This window comes from Nicotiana tomentosiformis, chromosome 1 (assembly GCF_000390325.3).
Source record: "Nicotiana tomentosiformis chromosome 1, ASM39032v3, whole genome shotgun sequence".
In the NCBI taxonomy this organism is placed as follows: Eukaryota; Viridiplantae; Streptophyta; class Magnoliopsida; order Solanales; family Solanaceae; genus Nicotiana; species Nicotiana tomentosiformis.
The window spans coordinates 22,379,796-22,392,650 of NC_090812.1; the positions used below are offsets into that span (position 1 = coordinate 22,379,796).

The 12,855-nt window shown below is 41.8% G+C and overlaps 1 protein-coding gene across 1 annotated transcript; it reads left to right on the forward strand.

Annotated features, from left to right (window-relative positions):
• Positions 1 to 8,495: 8,495 nt before the first annotated feature.
• On the forward strand, positions 8,496 to 9,544 carry LOC138904392 (uncharacterized). Its single transcript, XM_070192896.1, has 2 exons — positions 8,496 to 8,910; positions 9,387 to 9,544. The coding sequence occupies exons 1-2, from the start codon at positions 8,496 to 8,498 to the stop codon at positions 9,542 to 9,544; spliced, it is 573 nt and encodes a 190-aa protein (XP_070048997.1).
• Positions 9,545 to 12,855: the final 3,311 nt, after the last annotated feature.

Sequence of the window (12,855 nt, forward strand, 5' to 3'; positions counted from 1 at the left end):
ACAAAAATGTTCAAAGAACAACCCAGAGAGACGATGGAGGTATACATCGATGACATGGTGATCAAATCCAAAAGGAAAGAAGATCACATCGATCATTTAAGAGAAGCCTTCGGCATACTCAGACAATACGGCATGAAGTTGAACCCTGAAAAGTGTGCATTCGGCGTGGCCTCAGGAAACTTTTTGGGTTTCTTAGTGTCAAAGAAGGGAATCGAGGTAAATCTCGACCAAATAAAGGCCATTGAGGGTATACCAAAGTACTTGACCACCAAAAAACAAGTCCAGAAGCTAACTGGCCGTATCGCCGCCCTGTCAAGGTTCATCTCATGAAATTATAAAGGAAAACGACCTCCTATTGACCCCTGAATCCGTCCAAGCATTGAAGGAGTTGAAGGTATACCTATCCTCGCCATCGTTTCTCTCAAAACCGGAACCAGGACAACCTCTCCTCGTCTGTCTCGCCATATTCGAAGAAGCTGTGAGCGCAGTCCTAGTCCAGGAAAGCAAAGGTACGCAATCTCCCATCTATTACATTAGCAAGACACTAGTCGACACCGAGACGAGGTAACTCCACCTTGAAAAACTGACTTTGGCCTTATTCGTAGCTTCACGGAAGCTTAGACCGTATTTCCAATTCCATCCCATCCCAGTCGTCACGACTTTCCCCTTAAGAAGCATTTTACACAAACCCGAACTTTCGGGTAGATTGGCCAAATGGTCCATCGAACAAAGCGAGCACGATATCACATATTGACCGCGAACGGCGATAAAGTCTCATGTCCTCGCCGACATGTCGTTGACTTTAGTGCGCACATACTTCCCGAAGTCAAAAAGGAAGCCCTACACACGACCTCTAGGTCCTATACACTAACGGTGCATCTAACGTGTCGGGGTCCAGACTGGGACTCATACTCGAAATCCCAACAGGTGAAGTGATTCGCCAGTCCATAACGTGCCCGGACATGACTAACAATAAGGCCAAGTATGAGGCCGTAATTGCAGGACTAAGACTAGCACTCAAATACGGGGCGAAGCGGCTAAGGTTGCGCTGTGATTCCCAGCTCGTGGTCAACCAAGTCAAAGGGACTTTCCAAATCAAGGAGAAGATGTTACAAAAATACCAGACCAAAATCTGCAAACTACTACCCGAGTTCGACGGATGTCAGTTCGACCAGATTCATCGAGCAAAAAATATCGAGGCAGAGGGCCTCGCCAAATTGGCGGCAACTACCAAAAACATCATAACCGGAGATCAAAGTGTGGTCCACCTCTTCAATTAATCGATAGACCAAATCGAGGTAAGAACCATAAATCTAACTTGGCACTCACATAACTGTATTGCTACATATTTACAGGACGATATACTCCCCAATGATAAAAAAGGCCAAGAAATTACGGATGCAAGAAGATAGGTATAGCATCGTTCACAATGACCTGTACAAAAGGACATATGTCGGCACCCTAGCCAAATGCTTGGGCCCAAATCATAAGTGGCGCGTCCTCGATGAAGTGCACGAAGGCCACTGTGGAGCTCACTCCGAAAATCGAGCATTGGTCAGGTGCCTCATACGAGTAGGATATTACTGACCCACCATGAAACAAGAAGCCACAGATTTCATGATAAAATGTGTGCAATGCTAGAAGTATGCCCCAATGATCCACCAAGCGGGCAAACAACTACACTCAGTGACATCCCCTTGGCCGTTCTTCAAATGGGGAATGGATACCGTGGGGCCCCTCCATGTTGGACGAGGTAATGTACGATATCTCTTGGTTATAATTGATTATTTATCTAAATGGGTGGAAGTAGGAGCATTCATCCAGATATGCGAACGGGAAGTAATCACCTTCATATGGAAAAACATCATATTCCACTTTGGTCTCCCCAAAGAAATCAGTTGCGACAACGGACCTCACTTTGCAGGAAAGAAATTCGCCAAATTTTTTGAAAAATGGCACATCAAAAGAATATTGTCAACGCCTTACCACCCCGCAGATAACGGGCAAGCAGAATCCTCCAACAATTCAATACTGAACATCATGAAAAAGAAACTCGAAGACACCAAGGGACTATGGCCGGAGGTATTACCAAAAGTACTCTGGGCCTACCGAACAATGCTAAAAGCGAGCATTAGGGAAACGTCATACTCGTTAGTCTATGGGACTGATGCAGTAATACAACTCGAGGTCGGGAAGCTCATTCTAAGGTACTTCCGTGAGAGCGGAGCCCAGAACGATGACAATAGAAGGCAAGAACTCGACGAGGTCGAGGAATGAAGAGATATGGCTTCCGTAAGAATGGTTGCCCAAAAGCAACAAGCAGAACGCTACTATAACAAGAGGGCAAAGATCAGGCCACTTTATGTCGGGGACTACATTCTTAAAGCCAAAAATACAAGCAAGAAAGGACCTGTGAGAAGGCAAAGTGAGAACAAACTGGGATGACCCCTACAAAATCACAGCAGCAATAAGCAAAGGGTCATTCACACTAGAAATAATGGAAGGAAAGCGACTGCCAAACAACTGGAACATTACGCACCTCAAGTACTTCAACTTTTAAAAGGACGAGGTCCCCAGAGTCGCACTCTTTTTCCCTCGCTCGAGTTTTGTCCCAATTGGGTTTTCTCGAGGAGATTTTTAACAAGGCGATGATGGGGATACTTTAGAATTAAAGTGCACAGATGGAAAGCACCAAATGATCAGTTCATTGCTCAATCTCTCATGATCTTTCCAGCTCGACCAATGAAGGGACTAGATAGATCGGGACTGGGACTGAACTACGAGCCATCAGCGCCCGAAAAATACTTAAATCTATCCAAAAGTATGAATAAAGCACGAGTACATGAAAGTTTATCTCAACTCTCCAATTAAATTTTATATTTGAGCTCGATCGAATTAACAACTTTTCGGCCCATAACCTCAATTAATTAAAGGTAACATTTGACCTCGTTCGAATTAACACCTATTCCGTCCACGACCTCAATTAATTAAACGTTACATTCGACCTCGTTCGCATTAACATCTATTCGGCCCATGGCCTAAATTAATTTTACCTCTTTTCGAATTACTACCTACTCGGCCCACAGACTTAACCGAATGAAGGTTACCTTCAACACCGTTCAACTCACTCGATGAGGTCGAGGAACTTGATGTGGTCAAGGAATGAACAGATATATCTTACGTAAGAATGGCCGTCCAAAAACAACAAACAAAACGCTACTATAACAAGAGGGAAAAGATCAGGCCACTTAAAGTCAGGGACTACGTGCTTAAAGCCAAAACACAAGCAAGCAAAGACCCGCGAGAAGGCAAACTGGGAACAAACTGGGACGGCCCCTACAAAATCACGGCAGCAGCAAGAAAAGGGTCATTCACACTAGAAACAATGGAAGGAAAGCGAATACCAAACAACTGGAACATTACACACCTCAAGTACTTGAACTTTTAAAAGGACGAGGTCCCCAAAGTCGCACTATTTTTCCATCGCTCGAGTTTTGTACAATTTGGGTTTTCTCTAGGAGGTTTTTAACGAGACGATGATGGGGATACTTCAGAATTGAAGTGTACAGATGGAAAGCAACGGGCGATTAGTTCATTGCTCGATCTCTCACTATCTTTTCAGCTCAACCAATAAAGGGACTAGATAGACCAGGACTGGGACTGAACTACAAGCCAGTGCGCGAAAAAATATGTAAATCTCTCTGAAAGTATGAATAAAGCATTAGTACATGAAAGTTTATCTCTAATCTCCAAGAAAAGGTTACATTCGACCTCATTTGAATTAACACCTAGTCGGCCCACGGCCTCTATTAATTAAAGGTTACATTCGACCTGGTTCGAATTAACACCTATTCAGCCCACGACCTCAATTAATTAAAGGTTACATTCTACCTCGTTTGAATTAACACCTATTCGGCCCACAACCTCTATTTATTAAAGGCTACATTCGACCTCGTTCAAATTAACACCTATTCGGCCTACAACCTCAATTAATTAAAGGTTACATTTTTAATGACCCGACTTGTTATTTTTAACATTTACGTCCTTTCAACTATTTGATATCTTCAGTAGCTTCATATGATGTATTATGACCAAGTTTGAGTTTTTTTGTATTTGACCTCAGAACGGAGGTTTGATGATTCCGCTAGGTTCGGATGATGATTTTGGACTCGGGTGCATGCCCAGAATTTAATTTGGATATTTCTAGGATATTTCGACGTCGTTTCTTCAAGAATAAGTGTTATAACATTAAGCAAATAAGCTCCAAATTCAGTTTTGATTGAAGCATTAGATCCGTATAGAAATTACGGAGCCATAACAATATTCGGACATCGTGTGAGAGAGTTATGCCCATTTTCTGGCGAAATACAAAAGATTTTCCATTGCCATCGCCCAGGGTAGCATGGGGCGATTGCCCTAGCACTAGGATTTCTTTTAGGTTATGGAAACATCGCTACACGTAGCGCCCCACGCCATTTGTGGCTCCCGAAACATTATATACTCATTTCGGGGTTCATTTTTTCCCATTTCTCTTGGCCGAACTTTGGGATTTTCTTCCACTCTCTCAAGACCTCCAACTTCCCCCATCTTCAAGGTAAGTAATACATACTAATTTGGTGCTTCATTCCATCAATTCCACCCTAAAACTAACTCAATCCTCCATAAATACATAGATCTTCAAGTAATTTCTTCAAGAACTCAAAGGATGGTTTTGCAAGATTTCTTCCAAAGGGCAATCCTACACCCTTAGACTTACATGTATGGATATATTATGGAAATATTAGTATGAATTAAGTATTGGAACTTATGGTATGGTGATTGGAAGCCATAAGTTCCCAATTTAAATACATAACCATTGTAGAGATTAAAAGATGATTATTTAATGGAATTTTGTTGGTTGGGTGTGGGTGGATGGCCATGTATGTGATGTTGGAAGTTATGAATTATTTAATAATGATGCTGGAATAAATTGTTGGTAAACTGTAGTAGTTGGATGAACTAATTCTATGGTTAAGAGGTGTAAAGATTTATGCCTACTAGGTATTTGATAAAATGCTAAAATGGCCTAAATTATGGAATTTGTTACTAATATTGGTCCCATTGGATGTTGTTATTGTAGATTGAAGTTGCTTAGTATAGTGGATCATTGTAGTATCATTAAAGGATAAATTTGAGGTATGTTGGCTAAACTCCTTTCTTAGAATTAAATCCCACGGTATTCATGTAATTTATGTAAGTCCCGAGTTATTCATTATAAAATTGGCTATTCCGAATAAGTTTGTGTTGACAGATATATGTTCAATATGTATCCCAAATGCTTTTATCATGTTATCTTATCATTTAAGAATGTGTTCAAAGTATGAGTTGTGCATTAAAAATATTTCGACTTCAAGTCAAGTTCAAACGAAGTCTATTATGCTAAATTTTGTGAAAAACCTCTATGTGCCTAAGACTCTAAATTGCCTACATTGTACTAAAAACCTTGATTTGAAACACCTTGTTGTTGTTGATGATGATGATGTTTGAAAGTGGAAAAGGTGAGCATGAAATACTAAATACGGTCAACGTGCCAAGAATAATTTTATAATTGTGGCCACTAGTGCCAATGAAATGAAAAGATGTGAAAGAAGTATGAATTGAGATGATTGGTAGAAAAGGATGATGTCGATCCACATATCATTGTGGTGAGATGGCCTAGCCGATCGGGTCGTGATCGGACGCCATGCCGCACACATGGTAGTGATTATACTGGAAATTGTAATTGAAATTGTGATTGTGGTTGATATCTCGGATGAGACAACCTAGCCGATCGGGTCATGATTGGACTCCGTGCTAAAAGTACGGTGGTATTGTTATTGTGAACAGTGGCATATTAGTACTAATGATCTCCCAACTTAAGATATAGAAATTTATTTGAACATTTTTTGGGTCCTAACTTGAGGTTTGATGTTGTCTGACGCTTTCACTATTATTATGATTGTTCTTGATTGTATTATTAATCATTCTATCGAGAGGGTGTTTTGTCATTCATACTAGTACTATTCCATATGTACTAATGTCATTTTTTCCTGGGGTCGCTACATCTTCATTGGATGCAGGTAGTTCTACGGCAGAAGATATTGATCAGTGATACCGGTAAACCCTCTTCCCAGCTGACTTGGTGAGCCCCACTTCATTTCGGGGTCATGTATCTGTAGTTCCTTGTGTATTGTGTTTGAGGTATAGTCGGGATTTTATTGGCGACACTATCATAGTACTCTTTTGTATCTATTAGAGGCTCCGAAGACATAGTGTGGGTTGTATATTAGTGATGGGGAAGTCAAACAAGTTATAATGTGCTTGAATTACTTATTCAACTTCAAACTATGAAGTGTGTCTAATTTGAGACTTGAAAAGAAAGTAACTAATGGTAATGAATTGGTATTGTATACATGTTTTCCTTATTGTCTAATTAATGAAAATATGTATTCTCTTTTTTTATAAGTGAATTTTGGGAAGAAAGTATCTGACATGGTTGCTTGATCGGGTCCACTCGGTTGAGCGCCGGTCGCGCTCCCCGATTTCGGGGCGTGACAAACTTGGTATCAGAGCCTAAGGGTTTAAAGTGTCCTATGATTTCTTGAAGCCGTGTCTGATAGATTCCTTCTTATCGGTATGTTGTCGGCCTCATCTATAATGAGGAAGCTACTTGGACATTTAGTAATTTCACCCTTCTTTGATGTTCTTGATTGTGCGATAAAGATGATTGTAAGACTGCTCCACTTTTAACTCGTGCGTTGCTCTAATTTTCAGTACATGACACCTAAGAAGAGGGCAAGAACTAGCTAGAGAGCCAATGTCACCCCAGGAGTGGCGGTTGATCCTATACTTGGTGATGTGGGTGAGAACACTAGGGGTGGGGATATTCCCCCAATTACTACACTGCATGACTATACTACAATTGATCAGACTGCACCTGCCTCTACACCTACTGAGGGTGCAACGGTCCCTCCAACTGATATTCCAGTTCCACCTCCAGCTTCCGATTCTGGTGTTTCTGTTGGGGATATTAGGGGAGCCATACAAATGTTGGCTCAGATAGTGGCTTCCCAGGCCCAAAGATCGAATATTGCACCTACTTCTTCTAGTTTGCAAGAGGATTCCACTAGTTCCAGAGTGAACAAGTTTCTTTAGTTAGATCCTCCGATGTTCACGGGTACCAACCCCGAGGAGGACCCTCAGGACTTCATTGATGAGATGCACAAGACACTCCGAGTTATGTGTGCTACTGAGATAGAGGCAGTGGAGTTGGCTTCCTACCGCCTGAAAGAGGTGGCATATTCTTGGTTTGAGCTTTGGGAGGAGTCCCGTAAGGAGGGGAGCCCTCCAGCGAGGTGGTGTGAGTTTTTCGATGCCTTCATTGATCATTTCTTGCCTGCCGAGACTAAGGCAACCCATGCTGCTGAGTTTGAGAGCTTGAGGCAAGGTAGCCTATGTGTGAGGGATTACCATATAAGATTCGCGCACCTGTCCATGTATGCTATTTACATGTTGCCCACTATGAAGGCTAAAGTGTGCCGGTTTGTGTAGGGCCTAAGTCCCTTGGTAATTAATGAGGCCGCTACAGCTGCCTTGGTTTCTGATATGAACTATGGGAAGATGGTGGCATTTTCTCAAGCTACAGAGACGCGCAAATTGAAGAACAGAATGGAGAGGGAGGGTAGCAATAAGGCACGGTCCGCGGGCAACTTTGGTGGTTCCTCTAGTGGCGGCAGTCAGCATTCAGGGGAGGGTCATCAGGGCTATTCCAATCTTTTGCTCCGTCTTCAATCAGTGCACCGCCGTCAAAGCCCAATCAGCAGCAGCAGAGTCATTTTAGGCCCGGCTAGGGCAACAGGGGATCCTACCAGTAGGGTCGGCCTAATGGGATATTCTAGCAGAAGCACAGGCCCCTATGCCCTAGGTGTGGAAATATGCACTTAGGAATATGCTACATGGACTTACCCATATGCTACGGGTGCAGATTAAGGGGTCACATTCAGAGAGACTATCGTTCGCCTCGCCAGAGTGCGGGCAGGGGCACGACACATGCAGCCAGTTCTGCAGCTACTACATCCGCAGAACCCCCTCCAGCTCGAGGCACTTGAACACCCGCAGGGCATGGTGCAACTAGGGGTGGAGCACAGAGTTCGGGAGGATCCATCTGTTTCTATGCTATGAGGGGTCGCCATAATTCAGAGACTTCTCCAGATGTTGTCACAGGTATATTGACTGTCCAATCTCATAATATGTATGCTCTAATTGATCCCGGTTCCACTTGGTCATATGTCACTCCTTATGTTGCTATGGAATTTGGGATAGAACCGGAATAACTTCATGAGTCATTCTATGTATCTACTCCGGTTGGTGAGTCTATTTTGGCCGCGTGGATTTATAGGGATTGTGTTGTCACGTTGCGTGGTCGGAACACCATGGCCGATCTCATTGAATTAGGGATGGTCGAGTTTGATGTAATAATGGGGATGGACTGGCTTAATTCATGTTTTGCCAAGCTTGATTGCCGAATTAGGACCATTAGGTTCAAATTTCCAAATGAGCTAGTTATTGAGTGGAAGGGGGATGACGTAGTTCCTAAGGGTAGGTTTATTTATTACCTTAAGGCCACGAAGATCATTAACAAGGGGTGTAGTTACCATTTGGTTCTGGTTACAGACATCGATGTTGAGGCACCTACACTTGAGTCTGTGCCTATTGTGAATGAATTTCCGAGAGTTTTTCCGGATGAGCTCATGGGGATCCAACCAGATAGGGAGATTGATTTTGGGATTGATGTGATTCCAGGCACGCAACCTATATCTATTCTACCATACAGGATGACACCGACAAAATTGAAAGAACTAAAGAAACAATTGAAGGATTTATTAGAGAAAGGTTTCATCCGATCGTGTGTGTCACCATGGGGCGCACCAGTCCTCTTTGTAAGGAAGAAAGATGGGTCTCTAAGAATGTGTATCGACTATCAGCAGCTCAACAAGGTCACAGTCAAGAATAAGTATCCACAACCAAGGATAAATGATTTGTTTGACCAATTGCAGGGTGCTAAGTACTTCTCAAACATTTATTTACGATACGGGTATCATCAATTGTAGATCAAGTAGCATGATATTACGAAAACAACTTTTAGAACCTGATATGGGCACTTTGATTTTTTGGTGATGTCTTTTGGACTAACAAATGCCCCGGCGGCATTCATCGATCTTATGAATCGAGTTTTCAAGATTTTTCTCGAGTCCTTAGTGATAGTGTTCATTGACGATATTCCTGTATATTAACGAAGTCGAGAGGACCATGCTGGTCATCTCATAGTAGTTCTGCAAACCATATATCAGCATAAGTTTTTAGTGAAGGGATTAAGGTTGATCCTCAGAAGATTGCAGCTGTGAAGAATTGTCCAAGGCCTACAACTCCAACAGAGATTAGCAGTTTCTTAGCTTTAGTTGTGTATTACAGAAAGTTTGTGGAGGGGTTCTCTACTCTTGCCTCTCTATTGACTAAATTGACGTAGAAGGCAATTAAGTTCCAATGGTCCGATGCTTGCGAAAGAAGCTTCCAGGATTTGAAAACAAGATTGACTACGGCACCAGTGTTGACCCTACCAGAGGGTACATATGGGTTTGTAGTATATTATGATGCTTCGAGAATCGGAGTTGGGTGTGTATTGATGCAACATGGCAAGGTGATCACTTATGCTTCTAGGCAACTCAAAAATCATGAGAAGAATTATCCCACGCATGACTTAGAACTTGTGGCGGTGGTATTTGCATTAACAATTTGGCGTCATTATTTATATGGGGTCCATGTGGATATATTCACGGACCATAAGATCCTTCCCTATATTTTCAAGTAGAAGGAATTGGGTCTGAGGCAGAGAAGATGACTTGAGTTACTCAAGGACTACCACATTGATATTCTATATCATCCGGGGAAGGCTAATGTTATGGCGGATGCTCTTAGCTGGAAATCTATGGGTAGTTTAGCACACTTGGAGGAATATCAAAGGCCGTTGGCCAAGGAGGTTCATCAGTTGGCTAGTTTGGGAGTTCGTATTGCTGATTCTAGTGAAAGAGGAGTGATTGTGCAAAATAAGGCTGAATCATCACTTGTTGTGGAAGTCAAGGAGAAACAATACAACGATCCATTGTTGTCACAAATGAAAGAGGGGATTCATAAACATAAGACCGTGGCCTTTTCTATTGGCATGAGTGATGGAACACTAAGGTACCAAGGGCGTCTATGTGTTCCAAATGTAGATGGTCTCCGGGAGGGAATCATGATTGAGGCTTACACTTCTAGGCATTCCGTGCACCCGGGCTCTACAAAAATGTATCATGATCTTAAGAAAGTCTATTGGTGGAATGATATGAAGAGGAACTTAGCGGACTTTGTGGCAAAATGTCTAAATTGTCAGCAAGTGAAGGTCGAACACCAAAGGCCCGGTGGGACTCGATTTGGGTGATTGTGGATCGACTCACGAAATCATCACACTTCTTGCCGGTTAAGGCTACCGACACAGTGGAACCGTATGCTCAGTTGTATATCAAAGAAATAGTCAGGTTGCATGGCACTCCAGTTTTTATCATTTCTGATCATGGGGCACAATTAACGGATAATATTTGGAAGACATTTCAGCAAGGTTTGGGTACGCAGGTGAATCTTAGTACAACCTTTCATCCACAGACCGACGGGCAGGCAGAGCGGACTATTCAGACGCTTGAGGATATGTTGCATGCCTATGTTCTTGACTTGAAAGGTAGCTGGGATGATCATTTTATACTCATATAATTTGCCTATAGTAATAGTTATCATGCTAGCATTCAGATGTCACCGTTCGAGGCTTTATATGGTAGGAGATGTAGATCTCCCATTGGGTGGTTCAAGATTAGGGAAGTAGAGTTGATATGGCCATACCTCGTGCATTAGGCTATAGAGAAGGTTAAGATCATTAAGGAGCGGTTGAAAACTACTCAGAGTCGTCAGAAGTCCTATTCGGATATTCATCGTAGGGATTTAGAGTACAAAAAAAATGATTGGGTATTCTTGAAGGTTTCCCCCATGAAGGGTGTAATGCGATTAGGTAAGAAAGGGAAATTGAGTTCGAGGTATATCTAACCGTACAGAATCATTCATAGGATTGGTGAAGTGGCGTACAAGCTTGAGCTACTGCCTGAGATATCATTAATGCACCCGATATTTCATGTGTCTATGTTGAAGAACGTAGTTAGAGGCCCGACACTCATTGTTACAGTTGAGACTATTGAGGATAATGAAGAACTAACTTATGAAGAAATTTCAGTTTCCATTCTTGATAGGCAAGTCCGAAAGCAAAGAAATAAAGAAATTGCCTCCGTGAAAGTGTTATAACGAAACCAACAGGTTGAAAAGGCTACTTTGGAGGCCGAGGAAGAGACAAAGAAGATGTACTCTCACTTGTTTGAATAATTACGTATTTAGGTAGTTGGGTTCAATGAAAATGTTAAGAGCTTACCTTCTATGAATTATGTATATGTTGTTAGGATTGGTTTCTAGGATAATCTGATAGGTGGATAGGCCCAGTTACATGGGAAACTCTGCCGAAATATTTGGAAATTTATGGAGTTAGTAAAATTGGGAACTTTTGGTGTGTGGATGAGGATTTAAGTCACATTTGGTGTCTATGGCGGATTCTAACCCGCATTCGAGGACGAATGATCTTAAATGGGGGAGAATGTAATGACCCGACTTGTCATTTTGAACATTTAGGTCCTTTCAACTATTTGAAGTCTTGAATAGCTTCATATAATGTATTATTACCAAGTTTGAGGTTTTTGGTATTCAACCCCGCATCGGAGTTTTGATGATTCTGTTAGGCCCGGATGGTGATTTTGGACTCGGGCATATGCCCGAATTTAATTTGGATATTTCTAGAATATTTTGACGTCATTTCTTCAAGTATAAGTGGTATCACATTAAGTAAATAAGCTCCAAATTCAGTTTCTATTGAAGCATTAGATTCGTATAGCAATTACAGAGCCATAGCAAAAAGAATTGTCAAATTCGGACATCGTATGAGAGAGTTATGCCCATTTTCGGGCGAAATAGAAACTATTTCCCATCACCAGTGCCCAGGGTAGCTTGGGGCGCTAGTCCTGGCACTGGGATTTCTTTTAGGTTCTGGAAACAGTGCCACAGGCAGCGCCACACGCAGCGCCCCACACCACTTGTGGAGCCCGAAACATTATATACTCATTTCGGGGTTCATTTTTTCCCATTTCTCTTGGCCAACATTTGGGGTTTTCCTCCACTCTATCAAGACATCCAACTCCCCCCATCTTCAAGGTGAGTAATACCTACTAATTTGGTGCTTCATTCCATCAATTCCACCCTAAAACTAACTCAATCCTCCATAAATACATAGATCTTCAAGTAATTTCTTCAAGAACTCAAAGGATGGTTTTGCAAGATTTCTTCCAAAGGGCAATCCTACACCCTTAGACTTACATGTATGGATATATTATGGGAATATTAGTATGAATTAAGTATTGAAACTTATGGTATGGTGATTGGAAGTCATGAGTTCCCAATTTAAATACATAACCATTGTAGAGATTGAAAGGTGATTATTTAAAGGAATTTTGTTGGTTGAGTGTGGATGGATGGTCATGTATGTGATGTTAGAAGTTATGAATTGTTTAATAATGATGGTGAGATAAATTGTTGGTAAATGGTAGTAGTTGGATGAACTAATTATATGGTTAAGAGGTGTAGAGATTCATGCCTACTAGGTGTTTGATAAAATGCCTAAATGGCCTAAGTTATTCAATTTGTTACTAATATTGG